Source organism: Astatotilapia calliptera, chromosome 14 (genome assembly GCF_964374335.1).
Source record: "Astatotilapia calliptera chromosome 14, fAstCal68.1, whole genome shotgun sequence".
NCBI classification, from domain to species: Eukaryota; Metazoa; Chordata; class Actinopteri; order Cichliformes; family Cichlidae; genus Astatotilapia; species Astatotilapia calliptera.
In genome coordinates, this window is record NC_137435.1 from 12,869,519 (window position 1) to 12,893,078 (window position 23,560).

Sequence of the window (23,560 nt, forward strand, 5' to 3'; positions counted from 1 at the left end):
TGCGGCTCAGAAACTACACATGACAATAAGAAGCATAATTTATTTTCAATACATGAAAAACATAACGTAAAAATGCATGTTGATGTTTTCAGTCTGTCTTTATGTGTACATTATATAACTGACATGTAAAATAAAAAGTATCATGTATAACTGTAGTTTTCTAACGTTTCCACCAGTTTCATCAGAAGCTTCCTTCTTTTTGTTGTATTTCATGAGCCCTCCTCAGTAATTCTGCAAAAAAAAAGGAAAGAATTAATATTAGAAATCGCTGTTCTGTTTTACAGTTTCCATCTCAATCCGGCTGAAAATACAAAAAGAAAGAAATTCAAATAGCGGCATGGATGAATCTAATTAGCGCTTTCTGCAGTGTAGTGATATAAGAATTTATTGTAACATTTTAGATAAGTAAAAGTATTATCCCTGTAAAAAAAGAAAAAATTCCATGATATGTAAATATCCTCAGTTCAAAGAGCTGTTACTAGCAGGGTACTTCTACAAAAACAAATGACCTATTTCACAGGCTTGCTTTGATGCATTTCTTTCTACATAATGTTTTAAAACTGGCAAAAGTGGAGCTAACTTTTTAATATATAATATATTAGGGGTGCAACAATACACAAAATTCACGGTTCGGTTTGATACTTTGGTGTCACGGTTTGATATTTTTTCGATACAAAAAAATGTTCATGCCTTTTTAATTTGTCATTTATTAAATTTTCACGGCACATTCCGCCCCACATCTCTGTGCGTTCATCATTTGTTTGAAGCCAGCTCACCTCCTGCAACTACTTTTCCGAGAATACGTGCTTCTTTTGCGGTTCGAACTCCTTCTGACATTTCTTTGGAGGTGGAGGAACATCACAGTAATTGCTTAAAGGAGCTTGCTTCTTTGACATCTTTAAGAGTTCTAAACAAATGTCTGTCCTCCTCCTGAAAATCTTATGTATGCAAACGCGTTGCAACTTCTTATCTTGTGCCCGTTTTTTATTTTGACAGCGAATACGCACCTGCGGACCACTTATGTGCAGCCCTGGTTATTTTGCTTGTCATATTGCAGCCACAGAAATTCTTTTGTCCATGAAACCATAAAGCTGCACTTTCTTTTTGCCTTATAGTCTGATTTATCATAACTTTTCCGTTTTGTGGTAAGCTTTTCTTTGGCTGTCACTTCTTCACCCTGACCTGTCTTATTTGGCTCAGCAGAACTAAAATATTGTGGCGAGCTCAGACAAGGAGGAGACGGAGGTATCGTTTGGTCTTGCTTCCCGTGAGCTAGCCAGGGAGCACAGCCGTTTATTGACATCTGCAGAAGAACACTGCCGCTAGCTAACTGCTCAGCGCGGCAACAGCACAGCAACAACAACAACACACAGGGCGCCCTCTGACCCCGGAAGGACACACCGTCGCAGCGAGAGGGCGTCACCCGTCACTATGGCAACATAAACAAAACACAACTGTACAAACAGAACCCCGAACAGCCCTGACCAGCTACATAGCCCCCACCCAAGGGGTCAGTCGTCCCCGACAACCCCATTACCCCACACAAAGTCCTGCAAATGTCCAGGTGCCTTCTTTTGGCGCACCGGCCGGTCACGACCGGCGGGGGAAAAGTCACTCGGGTCAGAACATGGGGTGCCACTATCATCCCACTTCTGACACCAATGTGGCGAGCTCAGACAAGGAGGAGACGGAGGTATCGTTTGGTCTTGCTTCCCGTGAGCTAGCCAGGGAGCACAGCCGTTTATTGACATCTGCAGAAGAACACTGCCACTAGCTAACTGCTCAGCGCGGCAACAGCACAGCAACAACAACAACAACACACAGGGCGCCCTCTGACCCCGGAAGGACACACCGTCGCAGCGAGAGGGCGTCACCCGTCACTATGGCAACATAAACAAAACATAACTGTACAAACAGAACCCCGAACAGCCATGACCCACTACAATATATATACATAACGCTCAGCGATTCTCTGCGCGATCAACCTCTCACATGTTTAAGCTTGCTGCTGGAGATTTCACTTGTCATGTTTGCATAGTAAGCTAACGATTGATAAGACAATGTCAGAGGAATTGGTGCACAAATTATCATCACTCACCAATCAGTGCTGTCGCTCTCTATACACAGTTTGCGCAATTGCAAAGTGAAAGCAAAAAACAAGCGCAAATTCAAATGCGATTTCAATATGTCACATATTGGCAGTGGCTCACCGATGCCAATGACACAATTACCCAGCTACATTTCCGAAAGAATGCAAAAGCATTGACATATTTTTCCTTCCTATGATAGCCCGACGGGCAGGGCAGATAGATTTTGGTAGCACGACTGGAAAAATCGCTAGCCCCAGGACATTAGGCAGGCGATTTTGCGAGCCCTGTATCTTATTGAGGAATCACTCATCTTTGGAAAAGAGTTTATTACAGAGAAATGGCTCTTTCCAAAATAAAAGCTATATTATACGCTTCTTCTGGGCTATATTCTCAGCAGCATATTAAACATATCAGGTCCCCATAAGGAGAATCATGTGCTAACGGCTGTCTAAATGACTCGGGTAAAGTTTGTAGCATACATGCTTGTTGTTTTTGTCTGCTTCCACTTGTCTTTGCACTAGGATGATGTCGGTGTAAATGTGCAGTCATATTTGTTGTGTTCCCACTAGTGCTGTCAGCGTAAATCTCGTTGAAATGACATTAACGCCACAACACGGCAAATCTCCGTTAACGAGCTACTGGCCCACATGGGGCTGGACGGCCAACAACAGCGCTAACACACTAGCTCCCACCCATGTAATTGAACATTGCGTGGTACATCCAACATACTGTTTTACTTTAGTCCATGACGCGCTTACCTTCAGGGTCATAAGTCACATCTGGCCAGATCTGAATGAGGGTGGGGGAGGTTCAAATTGCCATGTTGCAAGGAGAGCTTAACTTCTGTCTCGCTAGCTTGCCCTGCGCTCAGTGAATCTGCGTTCGACTACTCCGCCTAGGCTGCACTGTCGAGAGCAGATCCACTGAGCGCTCAACACAGACAGCATCGTCAGAAGGAAAGTTGATAAAATAAATCAAAGCACTGTATCGAACACACACACACACACACACACACACACACACACACACACACACACACACACACACACACACACACACACACACATATATATATATATATATATATATATATATATATATATATATATATATATATATGTATATATATATATGTATATATATATATATATATATATATATATATATATATATATATATATATATATTTCTTTTGAGATCAATAAAGAAGTATCGAATGATACTAAACCTCTGTGCTGTCCTGTAAATAGTTAGTTATTCTCCACTGTAGAATTTAAAAATGCTGTTTACCTCTATCATCTCGTAGATCCAGCCCAAGAATTTGGCCACTTTGGTGTAAACTCCAGGATGATTGGGCTCAGCACAGCCTGTTCCCCAGCTGACGACTCCCACCAGCCTCCATACACTGTCATCCTGGCAAACCAGAGGGCCCCCACTGTCCCCCTGGAGAGGTAGACCCAAACACTGTTCACTGCATCTACTCATAAAAGAGAAGCTAAATCTAGTGGTCAAAACAAGCCTCTGACCTGACATGCGTCCACTTTTCCTTCTGTGTAGCCGGCACATAGCATCCGTGCTGTGATCTCTCCATTGTACATGCAGGAGCTGTTGCATTTCTTTGTGCTTATTATTGGGACTGGAGCCTCTTTCAGGGTGTCGGGTGAATGAACTACGGGTGAAAGTTTCAATTTAGGACTGCTCCACTAATACACTTGGCTCATTCTGTCACCATCTGAGTATGGATTAGATTTGTAGCAGAGATGCATTTGTTTAAGAGCAGAGCAGTGTAGTAACATCTTACCCCCGTCGGGTTGTGTGTATCCCCATCCAGAAATCCAGCATTGTGTTCCTCCTGGAAGGTCATAGTCGTACTGAGGCAGGCAGATGGGCCTGATTGTGTCTAGTCAAAAGGAGGAATTTTGCCTCTTAATACATTTAAATAGTTACAAGAGACATTAAGTTGTACTGCGAATATGGTTGGATTCATAAGTCATGTTAAGGAGTGTTATAAAACCACCCTTCACTGAGACGTGTTTTACCACGTTTAGACTTCAGTGTTTATCACAAGAAAGCTGTTTTCTCTTTAGTCTCTACGCTCATATCAAATCACAGCTGAAAAACAAGGAAGCTTTTATGATAGAGAAGCCAACTGTGGTCCTGTATACAACATAAAGAAAGTTGTCTCCCACTGAGATCAGAGCAAACAAAAAGGTAGCAGCCATACAAACTCACAGAATAACTTAAATATAACCGAATCTACATAAAATGCATCGTGTACAAAAATAGCCCTGCGTCTCTCTCATTGGATTCTATATGATGGCCTGATTTTTTTGTTTTTGTTTGTTTTTTTACACTGTACAGTATTTGCATATTTATGTATTCTGTCCTTTGGAAGCTACATCTGTAATTCGGTTCATTTTTATTTATGTCAATTCAAAACAAGTCATTTCAAGGCTCCTTATGTTGTAAGGTAAAGAAGAAACAAAATGACAAAGACAGACCTAAAGATCCCTCAGGATGTCTCAAAACATCTGGAGGCAGTGCTTTAATTGTTGCTGAGACCATAAGCTTATGTCTGAACAGCTGATTCTGTGAGATGTTAAAGATATTGGGATGCTTTTCATTTGAAGTGTATATCACTAGCAATACCACTTATATTGTTTATGATAAATTGTTATTAGCATATAAAAAGGTAAACTGAAGCCAAAGTACTTTTTTTTTTTGTGTGTGTGTGTGTGTGTGTGGTTTTTTTTTGTTTGTTTTTTTTTTAAAGAGTGCTGCGATGAGACTGACCTGAGAAATTGAACGGGGTCCGCAGCTTCATCAGTGCTATGTCGCTGTCGTGGGTCCTGTGGTTGTAGTTCTTGTTGTAGATGATCTTCTCCACCGCGTATCCTGCATGCTGAGCTGTTTTAGCAGAGCTGCGAGTCACAATGCCAGCATAGACCACCCAGCTGGATATCTGAGGTAGCCTGTAGCTGACATTTGGGAAAAGAAAAGAGAGAGTAGATCCTGATACTGCTACACCGGTACAGCTGTTAATGACTGATTTTTATCCTTCATCGTGGCTCCAACCTCTGACCTTTAGTACTTGTCAGGTCAGCAGTCTTACTTGTGTACACAGTGGGCAGCTGTGACTACCCATTGACTGGTGATGATGGAGCCTCCGCAGGTGTGACGGTTGCTGTAGTAAAGGCTGACCTGCCAGGGCCACCTGCCCAGCGTGGCCTCCACGCCCCCGATTATCCTGGGTAGCTTTGCTCGTGTGCCACACTCTAGAGATCCATTCATCAAAATGAAACGGAATTGGGTTGGTCAGAAAGAGCAGCAGCAGACGCCATCATTCATCCTGCTCCCATATAAAGCTTTTGTACAAAAACACTACTGGCCTTTGTGCGAGGCGCAAACTCAAATTAAAAGTTAAGTTTAATTTGCTCACCAAAACACTGCAAAGCGATAACCTTCCCTGTGATACAACTCCTCCTAAATGAAAATAAATTGGGTAACTAATGATGCATAATTAATGTATTAGCGGACGCAATTTTCCCTGCACCATTATGAGTGTGATGTCCTCTGACAGATTGCCTTACCTGAACTGCCACATATTTTCCAGGCTGCTCTTTTGTTCTGAGGTAATTTGTATGAAGCCGTCAGTGTAGTTTGGCCCGATATCAGTAAGGTTCACTCCTTTATGCTTGGTCAGTCTGGTAAGGGAACATTTGAAAAATGGGTGGGAGTGAGTATTGCGATAATTTAGTCTCATGAGGTGTGAAGCAAGATTGTAAATGAGGTATTAATAGATCATAAATAAGGCGAGCCTTCAACCTAAAATTAAACCAAGTTAGAGAATGGGCTCTCAGCTTTTTTAAATGGTGCTATAAAGAAGCAGCATGTGATCCTCGCAGACTGCGGAAAAGCATCACCTCAGATAACCCAGCTGTCTGCAGACCAGTGTTCCCAGCGAAGAGTTCCACCTCTCATAGCACACTGGAAGCCAGGTGGGCAGCTTCCCCAGCTGGATCTCCAGGAGGGAGTTCTCGGGACTGATTCTGTAAAACACTGAACCTGATTGATTGAAAATCCCTCCAGAGACAAGCTCTCAGTCAACGTTTATGATCAAGCCCCTTCTATGAGTGGGAAATGATTAGGGAAAACACAAGTATCTATGCTAATGTAGTCAGTAGAAACAGATTATTATGTGTGATGTTTTCATGTCGGTCAATGGGCATCTCTCAGGAGTGAAGAGAAGACAACAAGTAGCAGCTGCTGAATTTTAATTTTTGTTTCTATTCAATTAAGAAACACTTCAGAGGTGACCCATGACCTGATATAATGAAGCACATACAATAAGCTAAGCAGCCACACATTAACGTGCTGCATTATAATTCATAAAACAGTGAAAGAAACGCTACCACGAGGGAGTACACACAGACCTTTCCGCGAGTCAGATACGGAAATATCCTCCGTCACATTGCAGAAGGATGTCTCCTTTGTGTCCCCGAGCCCCACTGGACTTTGGGAGGACGATGGCCTCAGCAAAAGTTTGACTAAAAGTGGATTAAAAGAGATAATCTTTTAATCAGGCTGCAAAATGGGCAGCAAAACATTGTTGATTTTTCCTAATATTACCAGATTATCTGAATGAGAACCCAAAACAGACCAGCGTCTGGGACAGCATTAAAATGTCATTAAATATTGTTCATTTCTATCTGCAAATCCAGCTAATTAGAAAACAGCTAATTTTAAAAAAATGATTCATTTTTTCAAAATGCATTTTCTCTATCTTAACTTGAATGTTGTCGCATGTTTCCATCAAATTTGAGAGACTTCAATGCAGTGAATAAAAAATCTAAATTGGGGCAGCTGAACCCAACATTGCCCTGATTTTTAGCTGGTGATTATAGTAAGGCTCCAAAAACACAAACCATTTAATGAATTATCAATTTTTCATGTTGTCCATTAAAATTGTTTGACATTTTAAAAAAAGTATCAGTTTACTTACACCAGAAGTCTGAATCAGGGAAATATCATTTCAATGCAATGATTTGCCAAACAATAAAAATGTGTGTTTAACTACTAGCTATACAAAGACATGTGAAAAGTTTATTATGTCTTAAAACATATTCTCACTTGATTTTAAAAGTTCTGATGAGAGCAACAAAACCCTGGAAAGGTTGTGTAAGACTAGATGAGAAAAAAAAACTTGAGAGGAAGATCTCACAGCTGATTAGTTTAATGAGTAACATGATTGGGGATAAAAGAGCATTCCAGAGAGGCTGACTCTTTCAGAAGAAGAGAGACGGGTTCACAACTCTGTGGGCAAATAGTTCAACAACTTCAGTGTAATGATTCTCAGTCTAAAACTGCAAAGGACTTAAGGAATGAGGTATCTACTGCACATAATATCATTAAAAGATTCAGAGAAGCTAAATAAATGTATGGAAAAGGGTTAAACAAAAACAATCTTGAGTTGCTTGAACTGCATTAAAAGCGGGTTAAAATAAAAATCAGTGAATGGACTCAGTAACACTCGGGTATCTGCAAGTACAAGCTAAAAGATGAAGAAATGCCTCACGATTCTCTGGGCCCGAGCTCATTTGAGATGGACTGAGGCAAATTCTGTGGAAAACTCTTTTGTAGTCTGACTAATTAAAAATCTGAGATTGTTTCTAAAAACCATTTTCCTCTGAGCTAAGGAGGAGAGGGACCAATGCACATCAATGCACAGCTAAAATGCCAGCATCTGTAATGGTATGGGGATCCATTAGTGGACATGACGTGCGTGAAAGGCACCGTTATTGCTGCATGCAGAGAAGAGGTTTTAGAGTAGCATATGCTGTCATGCAGCATAACAATGCAACAATGTGGTTTTCAGGTCAGATTTATGGGTGTTTCAGCAAGACAATGCCAACCCACATTGTACACATATTATAACCTCATGGTTCTGTGATATGAGTGCAGACATGTCAGCCAATTAAATCACTTAGGAAAAGCATTTAGGTACCGGGACTAAAGCTATTGGTCTCCTTGGTGTTGTTAACACAAAAAAAAATGATGCAGCCTTCTGAAACATGCTGGCACGTACTAATTTAAACTGCAGCATTCCAACTAATGATGTCTCCGGGAAGTTTTCAAAACTTTGACAAGCAGCTCCTGCTGTATATGTATCAAGAAAATAATTGAACCTTTAAATGCTAATATTCAATAAGCTCTGTCTAAATTTACATTGACCTTAAGATTCACAGGCGTTTAAGTATCTCAAACTGGGCCGTTTGCGCATTCATTTCCACTTCCTGTTTCTTACTGAGCTCATTTAGAGATTCTTTCACAGACACAATGACTCACCTAGAAACCAGACACCTACAACCAATCCTCCGAGAAGTCCGACTGCGCACACCGCTGCCAGCAGCCTCACCAGCCTGTGAGCTAAAGCAACAGTTAATACTGGAGTTAATGCTTGTTGAGCTCCGATGGGAGCCGAGAGAAACTGTTAAATGTCAGCCATTAGATATTGCACACAGATGCACAGCACAGAGACAGTTAGATTTATTAAACACTAAATCTACAGGCTAGGCTTTCACAAGAAAGCGCTGCTGTACATCTTGGCACTGCATTGCAGATGTTGTGCAACAGTACAAAGTCTCATTATTCCATTTAAAGCAACGTGTTAGTGTTGTTGTTTTTTTCTTTTTTGCACAAATGGAGCAAGATTGTTATTGAAGTCTGATGTCTGATGCCCATCGGGCGGTGCACTGCTGGAGCTTACCTTGAGTAGTAGACTGAAATCCTTTTAACCAGCCTTGCACTCCTTTGGCCCCTGCAACTCCCGCTGTTTTCTCAGAGTGAAAGGGATGACTGACAGCCACTGGGTTTTCAATCACTGATAATGTGTCTCCATCAAGACTCTGCAAGAACCCCAGTGGACATGTCAGACCTCAACTTCCATTCTATTCTTGTTTCATAAAGTTTTGCTAAGTTTGCTTACTCAGGACAAAAACTGTGTTCTGACCATTCGCTCATCAGCAAGAGTCTGCCTGTCACGCTCTGTCAGGTTTAATTAAGAGGACAGGTGTTTTTTTTTTTAACACCGACCGGTCCAGATGTATGGAGTCAGATTTGTACAGGTGTGTGTCACCTTTCTTCCTGGGTGATTAAAGTATAATGAGCTCGTTCAAGTTATTTTTCTATGCATTGGACTACACTTAATAATATGAGGCTGTGTTTTCTGTTTGTATTTTAGGAGATTTTCTTTTATTACTTTGATGTCTGAGCGTCTGTTTGTGATTGTGGAAGTAGCATCTGCTTCTAAAAGCAACATATTGAGAGCACTGCAGTAATTATAATAAAGCTCTCCATAAATGTGAGATGCAGACTTGGAATTATACAATTACAGCACGCAGTCAGTCTAAATAAATCCCATACCATCTGCTGTCATGTAACACTGTGGTGTTTGACGCAAGCTAAACATGTGATTTTGGATATGTAGTTTTTGTAGTCCAGGACTGGGCGCGGTTTCAGAAATATAGATTTAGGTAAACCTGTGCTGTGCAAAGAAGCGTTGTCTATTTTAAGCATGACTGTGGCACAGTGAATTCTGGTTAAATTAAAACTTTTATCGAGCAACGATCAGCTCCGTTTACCCCGGCAGAAAATGTTTGGATCAAACAGACGTTTTACCACTGATGCCTCTGATTGATACCGTTGGGCTTATGTTTACCTGGGGCTAAGGTGTCATTTCAGTTAGACTAATCTATGAGTAAACAAGACTGGTTTCAGAAAGTATCTTTGTGAGAAATTTCACACGGCATTAGGTCAACAGACACATTATTTCGAAAGAGAGGAAGCATTAGAAGGGGACAAACTGCTGTTTGAGTAGTTTGAAGAGAAGGGTCTAGGTGTAAGGAGGAGGTAACAGTTATGTTGTTGTCAGGCATGCATACATTAGACGTACGTTAGGAAAGGTGTAGTGAATGTCGAGTTCCCCTTTTCTTACCATGTTTTCCTTGCATACGGTCCTGAAGAAGAGTCAGCAGTGTCCGTGCTCATCTGTAGGCCTGCGCTCGTGGTGCAAAGGTCTGTCCCGCTCGCAGTCGATGCACCATTTGCCATTTAACAGAATGCAACTCTGGATTTTCCCTTCACAAAGAGACAATGAGGTCAGCAGCGGTGGCACAGAATGAAGCTGTTGTTTGTCCGGGGGAGGTGGGGGTCGTGGGGCCTGTGGAAGCAAGCTGAAACGGGCCTTTGTAGGAGGGGAGCATCTCCAGCGAGATGCGAGGTAACACTTTTCACCTGTGCCAAAAGATTGTCTATTTTCACCCGAGACACGTTATTACCTGGCAGTTTGTAGGTTCTGAGAAAAGGTCATTATTGGAGATTGTTGAAAAGTCTCACATCACGTCAATCCGCATGATTTGAAATCCAAAGCTATCATCTCAGCACTCAAGAACAAAATGAAGTCTGTTCTGTCTGCCTGCTGACAGATTAGACTTTCTCTTCTCTCTTCACTTTTTAACTGACACGCCGTCAATTTTTTTTCCTTGTTTTTCTGTATTTTGAACATCTTCTTTGTGTTATTAGGTGATTATAAGTGACCCCAATGACTCGTTTATTCCAAAAATAGATGAAATAATTAACAGCGGAGATGAAGAAGATGTGAACTGTTTGAAGAGGGTGATAAAATATCTCGAATTCTCTCGGAGAGGAGCTCAGAGTCCGCCATTAATTCATTTCCTGAAGAGACATTAAATTCCTATTCCGAGGATACGGTGAATTAGACTTGTGTAGCTAAAAGAGCATTTGATACAGGATTACTTATTTCTGTCATATTGATGGTATGGGATTAGAGTCCAGGTGAAGCGAACGACTGCCAGGAAGAAAATTCCTCCTCGTCTGACTGTCAGGGCCAAATCCAAAAGATGACCCACATCTACTCGGCTCATCTAACAGGTGTCATATGGAATTATTTGGAAATCAAACACAGAGAAATGAGCATAGCGGCAGCACCGTAAATTGCATGTAATGGAACCGCGGCTGAAATTCATATTGGTAGGGCTGTGAGGTTAATAATATTTGATGATATTAGCGTTGAGCTGAATTGTTCTATTGCAGACTCAAACAAGAGCGAGGAGAGCGTAGCTGCTGTTTGGTCATTTTCACAGGGATTTCATGTCTCCCTCTTCTGGTGAAATTTGTTTTCTCAGACAGCCGAGTAAACAGTGATTTATATAGCTGCCATTCACTTGTGAGAAACTGTTTGCGAAGATGAATGAAGCCATTTTCAGTCAGGGATATGCACCTGCATTTGTTTATGTGTTTTGTTTTCTTGCATGCATCCTCCTTTTTGTTTTTTTTTGCTTCTTCTGGTGCTACAATATGCAGTCTATGAATTAGCTACAGTACGAAAATGGCTTCTGCTTTCATATTTTGCAGAAATTTTCCACGTGTTTTATGGTTTTCTTTATACTGTCTTCTAACCTAATATAACAATATAACATATCATTTAATAGAAGTTTTCCATTGTTCTGTTTTTCCATGTTTGAAAGTAATAGACACATAGCGTTTATTTAATCCCAAAGTGGGGAAATTCACTTGTTACAGGAGCTCAAGGGATGGGAAGAAAAGTGAATTAGAGCGATACTGGAAAAATAAAAATAGAAAGAAAAAAATAGATAAATAAGTAAGAAAGATGAGTGTACAAAAAAGCCAAAATACTATGCTGTGTGCATATGGTTACTATATACACCCAGGTAATTATTGTTATTAGTATTATTTGTATATGTACATAAGGTGCAGTGGGAGTGATAATGATACACATGTATTTTAGCTAGTATTTATTCTGTGTGGATATTTTTACAGTCTGGCTGCTGTCGGGATGAAGGACCTGCGATAGCGCTCTGTCCTGCACCATGACTGTGACAGTCTGCTGCTGAAGGAGCTGCTCAGGTCTCATGCAGGGGCTGAGAAGTGTTGCCCATAATGGACTTCAGCTTGGCTAACATCCTCCTCTCACCCACCTACTCTAAGTTATAATAATAATAATAATAATAATTTAAAGAACAAGGAAAATGGTCTGGAAATACCTGTACCACTGCTTCCTTGTTTCTTTACTTGTGTGGATCCTGTTAAGAGCACAAAGAGCAAACTGTCAGATTCCAGTTGAGGTGTTGTTTGTAGCTCTGTGTTCTGTTTTTGCTGGTTGTGTCTAATGTATCAGTAGTTGTTAAGAAGGATAAAGCGTTGCCGTTAACTTTGATAATGGCGAAGTCGTTAAGAACATTTGTGAAGCGAACATGCGATCTGATCTGATGCTTGACAGAAATGTTTCAAACCAACCTCCTAATATGCTGAGGGATCATTTTCTTTATCCAGAATCCATTGTTCTGTCACCAGACGCATGCTTTGCCATCAGGATATATTAAGTGGATTTGTAGTTTGTTTGTTTTTTAAGGACTTTATTCCATTTTTTAAATTCTTTTCTTTTAACTGTGAGGTTTTGCTGTTACAGCTTCTGTTATCTCAAATCTCAAAAGATTCTTCTTCTTCTGGCTGCTCCTGTTTTCTGCCTGAATACTACCTTATCCCTTTCATCCTCTTTGTCACACCAACCTGTCCTTCTTCACTTCATCCATGAATCCCATCTTCCTTTTGCATCCATATTTAACATCCTTTACCCAGTATATCCACTATCCCTCCTCTGTTCCTGTCCAAACCATCTCAACCTTTCCTCTAACCTTGTGTTTTTTTTAAACTGCTCCCTCTGATACACTCATTTCTAACCCTGCCCACACTCTCATCAAAAACCCTCTGATCTTCAGCTCTGCCACCTGTCGTCTTGTTAGCACCATTGTCTCCAAACCATACATCTTAGCAGGTCTCGCTACCATCTTGGAAACCTGCCCTTTCACTCTTCTGTCACAAATCACCCCTGACACTCATCTCCACCCACTCCACCCTGCCAGCACTCTCTTCTTCACCTCTCTTATGCGGTTTCTGTTACTTCGGATGGACCTTCACTCCCTCTGCTCGTTCCATCTTTGCCTTTCCACCTACTCCCTCTCATTCACACACATGTATTCTGCCTTGTTTCTACTTACTTTCGTTCTTATTCTCATCGGTGCATACCTCCACCTCTTCGGGCTCTCTTCCACCTGTTCTCTACTCTCACTATAGGTCGCAGTGTCATCTCCAAATGTCATAGTCCACAGAGGCGTCTGCCTGACCTCATCTGTCAACCTGTCCATCACCACTACAAACAAGAAGGGACTCAGAGACGCTCGCTCATGTAATCCCACCACCACCTGGGACTCATCTGTCACTCCAACTGGATTGTCCCAATGTCCCGCACCAACTTCAAATACTGATTTCCACAGTAGTACCACACTTCCTCTCTTGACACCTCATCATATGTTTTTTCTTGATCCACAAAGACAAAATGCAATTCCAAGTTTATCTATTTTTGTTAAACTTTTGCAACAGTTAGTCAAGGCATGATAATAAATGGGACACACGCCTCTGATAAACATCTTTTATTATAAAAATATGATCTCAATCACCAAAAGTTAAAGCTTCAAAGTGATATGAAGCTGAATCGACTTTCCTTTTTAAAACTATTTAAAAAATAATGATAATAACAATAATAATAAACACCATAATGGTTGGATTAATGTCTCAGTTGTCATATAAACAGCTCGAACACCACAAAACTAGATCGATAACGGATCATGACGACCTGGGTAGAACCTGGCTCATGCATCTCTCCATCAGGAATTTAAATTTATTAAGACCCCCTCACCCCCACCAATGCGCCCACAACAATAACAGTAGTCCCAGTGTTGACCACATTCATTCATTTATTCATGTATCACAGTGTGAGGCTCCACTGTGAGGACTCTGGCTGCTGCCCAGTTTGGAGCTGCATCTATCTCTCTGCTCTGCTCTGAAGGGGTGGGGGTTGTCTTTCTGCTCGGTGCACTGAGATTTGATCAGCCCCGCTCTTATCTCAGCAATTAGTATGTGTGCCTCTGTCCAATGTCCAGACCTTGAACATCAGATGCAGTCCCTCGGTCCCCACTCGGAAATCCCAAAGTAGGTTCTAACTGAGCAGAAGAGAGGGATTGGTTTTTTTGTTTTGTTTTTTTTCTTTCAAGGTTTAGGCAGCTTTTGTCTCAACTGCTTTTTACCCCCCCCCCCAAAGTCCAGCCTACCAAGGCATTTAGAAACAAACTGTTTATGTGGGCTGTCAAGAGTGTTGTGCCAATAATGCTTTTGGCTGTGACCCCTCTGCAGAGACAGACATTAAAGGCTGGAGTGCACACAGATCCAGCAAGGGAAGTGTGGAGCTTGTTAAGGACACAATCCAAAATGCAGCAGTGTGTGTGTGTGTGTGTGTGTGTGTGTGTGTGTGTGTGTGTGTGTGTGTGTGCATTAAATACACCTCCACAGATCTGTCAGGCACTTCTTGATTAACACCACCTGCCACATTTCCAATGTGTACCTTTGTGTTTTGTTCTTAAAGTAAGACTTATTTAAAGGAGCAGAGATAAATGAGAAAATTTATATCACTCTATCTGTCAGATAAATGGGAGGCTAAAAATAGGAGACAGTGAGATTGGCTCCACATAAAGACTGGAAACGACGGCGAGAAATTGTAAACCTGGCTTTCTTTCCAAAATCTTCCTCCGTGCATTACAAAAATAGCATGTTTTATCTTTAAAACTTTTGGAAGCAGTATATAAAGCTTTTATAGATGCGGTAATAATCTGGGGAGAAGGTGACAAATTGGTCCAAGTCTCCTTCAACTGGATTAAAATCTGGTGACTGAGAATAGCATAGCAGATCATTTACATGGTTTCATGCTCACGTTGAAATTGATAGAAATTTTCATAATAGGATAAAGGTGATCACGCAGAGCAGTGTTGTACTGATTTGGGGTCAGGTTTTTCCTGGGTATCTTAAACATAATTAAGAATCTTGCTATGAGGATGAAATAAAGAAAGACAGAACATGAATGTTGAATCATTGATTGTGTAGAATACTTGGATCTTTACAACATTTTTCATCTACAGTATGCAGAAATGTGTAGCATCGAGGCAGAATGAGAAGAAGGCAAAGAGGAGAAAATTGGGCTATCTGGTAAAATATGCACATTAATTCAGATTTCTCCAATTTTGTAAAAAAAGAAAAAAAGGAGACAGGTTTTCTCATAAGCCTGGAGCTTCATGCAGTTATTCAGCCAGCATTTGAGATGATGGAGCAGTCTTTTTCCACTTGAACAGCAAAGTAGGGTGGAGGAAGCCTCAGCAAAACATGGCAGTCGCAGGGGTAGGATCAGTAAGTGTGCCACATGCATCTGAGAGGGCCTAAAAAACACGGGCCAAAAATCCTCCTCCTGCAGACAGGTCCAAAGCATCGGGCTCTGCGGGGGCATCGGATGAATATATTCAGAAATTACTGAACTGAACCTTAACTCTGCTAAAGCATGCCTGTTGGCTCCGTGCGTCTGCAGTGTCACAGCACAATCACATGTTGCCACTGTAAGCCGCACAGGTAATGAGGCAGCACGAGGTGAGGGCAGGGTTTTGAATCCCCAGTGGCCACACACACACTTACTCTTACTGTCAGCTTTTCGCTCCCTCTGTGCTTCGATAATTGTACTGCTCTACTGGCTGCCAGTGAGCTCTGCCTTCTGTGGAGCAGTAAATCCTCTGAGCTCTGAGCCGTTCCCGCAGCCAAAGCTAGACGTGAACTGTAGTAACACACTGCCCTCTTGTGATAGAGTTGAAGACCTCCATTTAGGATCCACTAAGGATAAGCTTGCAGTTAAATCAACGTAAAAGCTGGATTAATTCTTGTGTAAAGTAATATCCGTATGCAAAGTGATAATAAATGCAGGAAGATTACTTTCTCAGTCCGATTCCTTGGCCTTTCCTGTATATTAAATATATAGGAAGTCACAGCAGGAATGCCACACGCTCCTTTATAAAGCTCCGGTGTCTGTGGCTTTTATAGTTAAATTTCAGATTTGAGGTTTTGTTGTGCAACATATTGTAATTACAGGACAATGCATTTATGACAGGTCTAAGCGTGAGTATGGCCTCATCATGGTATGCAGCATGCAGTCTGTATTGAAAGTGGCAGGATGAATAAATAGCTGTCATGTATGTGTTTGTATCTTGTCTTGTAGAGGCTAATGATAGTGAGAGTGGGTAAAAGCAGAGATGCTCCTCACCAGATGGCGGGTAATGCGGTTTGCTTTAGCTGCCCACCACGCTCACTCTAATTAAACAGAGGAGATTACATTAACACTGCTCCCACTCAATCTGCTCCTCCACTGAGCGTGGCCTCGGACTGACGACGGAGGTGGAGGGGTTAGGGAGGTGATTGTCATTTTTTTTCTTTTTTTTCCGAGGCAAACTTGTGCATTTGCTTTTGAAGCTAAATTATTTTCCAGGAAATTAAAGTTAGATAAGGTTAGAAAGACCAGATAAGACCAAATAAGAACATCCACCTGTTACCCATGAGCAAGGCAGTCAGACCACCCCATCTGCTCTTCTGAAATGAAAAACAAAACTACTAACCACTGAATGAATCATAAAGCATATTATAAACATAATACATACATATTTAATAATTGGAATAAAATCATTTTGTCGCTAAATATTTAAATCCAGTCAGTACCTGAATTAATAAAAGAAGAAGTACTAAGAAAATTACACATGGTCGTCAGTTTGATTTACTAATTGAGGTTGTTTGATCGCCCATTGGTGGCTGAACTTTCTGATAATGCACCTGGCTGGCTCTCAACCTTTCAATTTATCAAAAACATGTATTCCAGTATTTTAATAGTACCACTTTAATGTGCATTTTCACACTGAGTCGTTCATAAGTAACTGGACATCCACCTGAAAGTCTAAAAGTTTCTCGTGCTGTTGTTTCTGCATTAATTCATGAACAACAGAGTTTGCATGTGGCACAGAGCTGATTGATGCGGAGCTGTCTGTCAGTTAGGAGCGGTGAACCAAATGACAACGTAAATCAAGCAATTTACCTGAGGTATATCAAAGGTAGCTGGTTTTCCAGCAGCTGGTTTCAGTCAATAAAGCAGGAGTAAGCAGGAAAACTAGGAATTGATAAGTGAGCTGGTAGATGGAGGATAACGAGTCTTGAGGATGTTTTAAAGAAAAAAGAAAAAAAGAAGGAGCCAACACCATCAGAAAAAAACTGTCTCATCCCAACGACGAAACACCCAGCACAAGCTAAACAGCTTATTATGTGCCGTGCAGTGAGGAATCCTCGGACTTATACATAGGACAAACTAAACAGTTACTCCACAAAAACGTGGGACAGCATAGATGATTGTGCAACAGTCGGCTGTACACCTGGACCTAAAGGACAAAAGACATCTTTGGAAGATGGCAATTCAAATTTGGACCAAGAGGACCGATGATTTGACAGACTAAAGAAGAAGGCCATCTATGTCCACTGCGAATAACCATTATTTAACAGAGGTGATGGCTTATGACAGCGGTCCCCAACCTTTTTTGCGCAACGGACCGGTTTATGCCCGACAATATTTACATGGACCGGCCTTTAAGGTGTCGCGGATAAATACAACAAAATAAAACTAGTACTGGTACCGAAAAAAAGAAGATTTATTCATAACACACATGAAAAGACCAAGGAAAACAGAGTAAACGATAAAAACGATAACAAAATAACGCTGAAAACCGATAAAAACCCTGAAAACTATACATTTCACACCTGAGCCTCAACTCTCGCAGCCCGGTACCAAACGACTCACGGACCGGTACCGGTCCGAGGCCCGGGGGTTGGGGACCGCTGGCTTATGATACCTAAAGTACCTCTCCACAATTTGTAAAACACAAAAAACCTTTGGGATGAGATGTGAAACGTTTTTACAAACCTAAAGATGTTTTGTTACCTTCTTTAGTTCATTTTCAATAATTAACAGATCACTTAAAGACCCTAACCTCAGAGCATTCACAACAAGATGCAAACCATTGGTACGCCTGAAAAACAGAAGAACTAGATGGAGTTGGCAAAAACACACAAAGAAACCAGCACAGACCTGGAAAATCATCAACCCCTGTCAGAATGATGGAAAGTGAAAAGTTTAGAGGGAAAAAATGGCAACAGCTCATGACAAAAAAAAAAAGTCATCTATCAAACGCTGTATGTTTGCTATTGCTTGGGCATGTATGGGTAGTAGTGGAACTGCCACACTGGCATTTATTGATGTGTTCACTGCTGATGCAAGCAAAAGATAAAAGGTCTTTACAGGATAGTCCTGAGTACTCGAGCACAGTCAAAGGTACCACAACTCATTAAACAACATTTCAGCAATCAAAAAAGTCTTCAAGGTCAAGAGGTCAACCCAAGTCAGCAACTTGATCTCAGTCCGATTTAGCTGTATTCTCCTTTATTCCACTAAAGGCAGAAAGACCCAACAGTTAGCACGAGATGAAAATAGAAACCCTGGAAGAGCATCACCAGTTAGTTGCAAATGCAACTATCACACTACATAAAACACAATATCTAGATCTCCTGCCATAAAAGATAAAGGTCGAAACGGTCTGAAAGTTGTTTCTTGTTGCCAGTCCATGAAAGGGCTACCACAAAGAGAGACACAATAATTCACTCACCCTCACTACCGATTTGGAATCATCATTATCCTAACATGCATGTCTTTGGCCTGAGGAAACAGGCACAGGAAGAATATGCAAAGTTCTCTGGAAAAGGCCTCTGGCTAACCACTGCACTACCGTTCAATTTGCTATCCCACACAGTTCTTTTTACAGAGGACTGTCTGCAGTCCTGTGAAAAACTTGCTTGCAGAACCACCTTTAGCAGCAATAACTTGAAGGAATCGTTTTCTGTATGACTTTATCATTTTCTCACGTTGCCGTGGATGACTTTTGAGCCACTCTTCTTACAGCCTTGCTTCAGCTCATTGAAGTTTGCAGCCAAAGCGCTTCAATCATGCTGAAGTTTGAACTTTGGCTGGGAAATTGCAACACCTTGATTCTTTTCTTTTTCATTGTGTTGTTGTGCGACTCATTTGGGACAAGCTTTAGCCGTTGGACAGACGGCTTCATATTTGACTCTAGAATATTTTGGTAATATTTGGTAATTCCTATGAAACTATTGAGAGTGCTGTTAGTTATTGTCAGGACTTCAGAGTCACAAGAAGACTGTCCTTTTCACATGATCGATATAAACTCCAATTAAAGCTTGAACATGGTACCTTCAAACTGAATGCACTGACAATCAGAGCCCAAGAAAAAGAACAAGATAGTTAGCCCAAATACTTATAAACTGGTCTGTATGTCTACAATAAGTAAGCAGTTAAGTTAAAGAGAGTTGCTACTATTTAGCTTAAATTAAGATTGAGATATCCATCAGATGAAATTCTTTCACCAGAAAAACAAACCAAAGAAACACTGTATAACATGTATCTTTATTTCATCCGTTCAGCTGTTAATATCGCACCTCCCTTAACCCCAAACCTCCGTTTAAGGACCATGTAGGTGGTCTTAAACCTTTGTTTGGGAATCACTGCATTCATGCAACTTTACACTATAAAGGACCATCTTTATTTGGTCTGAACAAATGAAGATTATATGAAGCCGTTTTAAAATAAGTTCTTCTATAACATTAGTAATATACATACACATCCTAAGGTTTCCTCTAGTCAGTGGGAAGTAATGAACACCGCAACGTACTGTAGCTTATATGAAACTTAAAATATCCCTGAGTGAGCTGAAAAAACGCAGAGCACTAGAGAATAAGAGTGTTGTGATTATTATAGAGTGGAACAGTAAACACTGCAACCTGGAATTTAGCTGACCGGATTGAAGTCATATAGCTTTAAAATAGATTACACAATAAAACATTCACAGCCTACTCAGAGGGAACTTTATGAGAAACTGAGGAACATTGGCACGGTAACCTGTTAAGCCCCAAACCATCAGGCGAGCAGAAAACAAAACAAAACAGAGAATCGTACAGTAAATTCTGCCACTACCTTTAATTATGAGGTTGAATTTTCACTGTGCTGTGCAGACCTGATATATGGACTTCTTTCACATCTGGGATGAAACACAGGCCAGCTGTGGCTCTGGCAGAGCGCCATCGGAGGTCACCACAGGGCCTGGAGTGACTCCAGCTGTTTGCAAGTAGCCCAGATGATATATAAACTCTATAAACAGCTTGAGACTGTGAAAGTTTGTGGCAGGAGCCAATAAACCGTTAAGAGGGATCAGCAGCATTGTCTCAGTGTAGATGGTAGCCCGGGCTCTGTAACTGTGCTGAAAACTGTTCAGAGGGTTGAATTAGGACATCAGAGACTGGAGAGAGAGAGAGAGGAGAGACCATGCTGCAGTAATTCCCAAGGGACATGTGAGAGTACTTGAAAATTAAAGCTCAGCTGATCTGTAGCATTTTAACACCACTAGCTGCATGTGATGTAACATGAAACCAATTAGCAAAAATAATAAACAAACATTTGAAATGTTAAATGAATAAAATGGTTAGCTGTGGGTATGCTTAAATGGTCTTTACTTTACATTTTCATAAAACTCATGAAACTGGTTGTTTCTAGGATTACAATGCCCCAGCTGATATGACCCAAACCTGACTCACTTGAACACCTTGTGAGATATTTTTTGCCAGACAGCACTCCCTAGTACTGTGCACAGAAAACTAGGTAAAGGAACATATTTTGCACTGATGCTGTTTCATCCCGGGACGCACGGCAGTGTAGTGATTAGCCTCGTTGCCTGTGAGGGTAAATGGTCGTCTGTCCAGGGTGTACCCTGCTTCTCGCCCTACCTCAGCTGGGCTCCAATGCTCCCACGACCCTAAACTGGCTAAGCAGAAGTGTTTGCATGAAGAAAGATCCCCCTTGCAGAAAACCAGAAATTTAGCATGCACTTAAGACTTTCTGACAGCGTGTAACAGCCCAACAGCTTATGACCTCTGTTTATTCCTTTAATTTGTCACCCATGTTTAAGCCAAACCAAACCAACCAAAAGTTTGTTCCAACCAAAAGTTGTAGTCAAATAAATGTATTAGGTCGTGTCTGTTCATGAGCCACATGCTGCCCCGCTGGGCCAGAATATTACAATTGCTGCACAAGATTGAGCTGAAAAGTAAAGAAGTAAAATTTCACTCTGTAAACGTCCACATTCACAAGTTTTTCCACATTTTGTCAGGTTTTTCTTACATTACGGAGAAGCACTACTGCTGTGCTTAAAACATATGCATCAACAAAGCATGAAATGAACAATTTGATCCTTTGTGTGTGTGTGTGTGTGTGTGTGTGTGTGTGTAATGCCATCCTTTCTGCTACAAAATACTGGAATCTGCAATAAAAACCTAAACTAAACTTAAAATAAAGTAGTCCATCAGTTACCAGTGTAGACACTGCTTCTTAACTTCAAAGCAAACAATTCTGTTAATGTGTAAAATGAATTCAGATCACCCCCCTCTTTTTCTTCTATTTTTTTATTTTTTTATTTTGTAAAGAGCAAATAGGCTGGGAACCGCTGCCAGTCACACTTTACGAGCGCACACAGACGGCAGAAACAACAGGCAAATGAGACGTGATGCATAAAATAGTAAACTGTTTTATTCTTTTTTTAACCATGCCACTGAACACTGACGCATACAGAGTTGTGCCTGAATCCACACGAAGAAAACACTTTCACACACTGTGTTACAAAGCTGTAATGAAGAGGGATTTTACTGCACACATGGCAAGAAGAACAACCCTGATTGGATACCAGGTCGAGCTTTGATCTGGCCCTGAGGTAGACAGACATTGACATAATCTAAACAATGCTAATCACATCCTTCTAGGACACATCAAATAAAAGACAGCTGTATTATCACAACATAGAAAGATCAAAGAAAAAAAAAATCCTTTTCAAACAAAAGTGCTCTATTTCTTTTGGTCCACCGAGGAAAATCCATTTATAGTGCATGTTCATGTAGAATAGATACAGTGAATGTGTTTTCATGGCACTGAGTGTTGTTGGCTACTTAAGAAGGCATTGGTAATGCCCACAGATGCCAAGATTTGCTATACACACTGTTTTCATCCAAAGATGTCAGTCCATTGTCACTTTGAAGGGAACAATTTGAGACAAGCGTGTACTTTTTTTTACATCAAAAATTGCTTGGAACTTGCATCAGAGTATCAGCCACTATCACAGTATGTTGCTTCCAGTTGCAATGTTCAGACAAAGTGGATCTACATGGCAGTCTATCTTTAATTGAGTAACAATAAACAAACACCCAGAAACAACTACCAATAGCACAGACCCATGTACTCAAGCACATCAATGCTCTACTTATAAAAGAGGCACAAGGGAGGGATCTTAATCAAATCAGAGACTTATAAAACACACACATTAAGATGTTTTCTTTTTTTTCTCAAATCATACCAAATGTAAACAGATAGCAAATTACTGTAATACAAAAATACAACATGTTTAAATCTATAAGGCCCGTGTTAGGCTCACATAAGGGAATAACATACCATGACAGATTTTACATTACAGCTACACTACAACTGACAATAACCTGCTCATAGTAATTCAGTGTCAGAATTTTCTTTTTGTGTTTTGTTTAAAAAAACAAACAAACAAAAAACTACTTTTCATGTTTTCTTCAGTTTTCTCCAAGAAAATTCTGATTCTGTGATTTTTATAAGACATCTATATATAGTTTAAGGGACAGTTCACAACAAAAAATCAGATTTTTTGGCTGTTAGTGCCACTCGTTTGTTTAGTTTTAGCGCGAGCCGCCCAGTTTGAGAAGACAGCGCTGCTTGGAGATGTCGTCCTTCTCTTGAAATTCATCAAAGTAAATAGAAATCATTATCTCAATATGCAAATAAAAAAAATCAACCAAAACACAAAAAGCTCAGTTTTTTCATATATCAACTATTCCACACGGCAGTTGTATCAGACGGCATCACAAAAGGCTCGTGCTTGTGGCTGAGCTGTAATGTTAGCTACCTGCAGGCTTCTTTTGGTTAGCGATTACAGAAACTACAGAGTAAATAGTCCCTACATGAAATTGCTCACAACAGAGTTTTGGGGTTTTGTTTCTTTTAAAGTAAGCGGGTCAGTCTCTGTACCATTTGATTCCATCATAATCAAGAGAAGACAAGCATCTCTATAAAAACTGGGCGACTTGCACCAGATGAATAAAGCACTACAGACCAGAGGAAAACCTACCTACATTTGATTTTTGGATAAACTGTTCCTTAAAGGATTTTTTTTTAATAAAAAAAAACTACACAGAAAGCCGTGTTGAGGCATTTTTTACACACTTTTTGACCATGTAATTTATGATGAATTCTAAAAAAAAAACCCAAACAAACTGAAAACGGCTGATGGATGAATAATTTGCAGTGGATTTAAAACAGTGAAAAGCGAGGA

General features: G+C 40.6%; 1 protein-coding gene across 2 annotated transcripts; it reads right to left on the minus strand.

Moving 5' to 3' along the window:
- Nucleotides 1-25: 25 nt before the first annotated feature.
- tmprss5 (transmembrane serine protease 5) lies at nucleotides 26-10,220 on the minus strand. Of its 2 annotated transcripts, XM_026191979.2 has the most exons (13): nucleotides 10,084-10,220; nucleotides 8,857-8,995; nucleotides 8,436-8,516; nucleotides 6,524-6,637; nucleotides 6,014-6,149; nucleotides 5,681-5,794; nucleotides 5,530-5,573; nucleotides 5,203-5,365; nucleotides 4,884-5,068; nucleotides 3,892-3,990; nucleotides 3,617-3,759; nucleotides 3,381-3,533; nucleotides 26-231 (listed from the first exon to the last, which is right to left on the minus strand). In XM_026191979.2, the coding sequence occupies exons 1-13, from the start codon at nucleotides 10,084-10,086 to the stop codon at nucleotides 223-225; spliced, it is 1,383 nt and encodes a 460-aa protein (XP_026047764.1). In that variant the 5' UTR covers nucleotides 10,087-10,220; the 3' UTR covers nucleotides 26-222. The 2 variants fall into 2 exon arrangements, with proteins under 2 accessions (XP_026047764.1, XP_080144984.1); XM_080288858.1 differs by lacking the exon at nucleotides 8,436-8,516.
- Nucleotides 10,221-23,560: the final 13,340 nt, after the last annotated feature.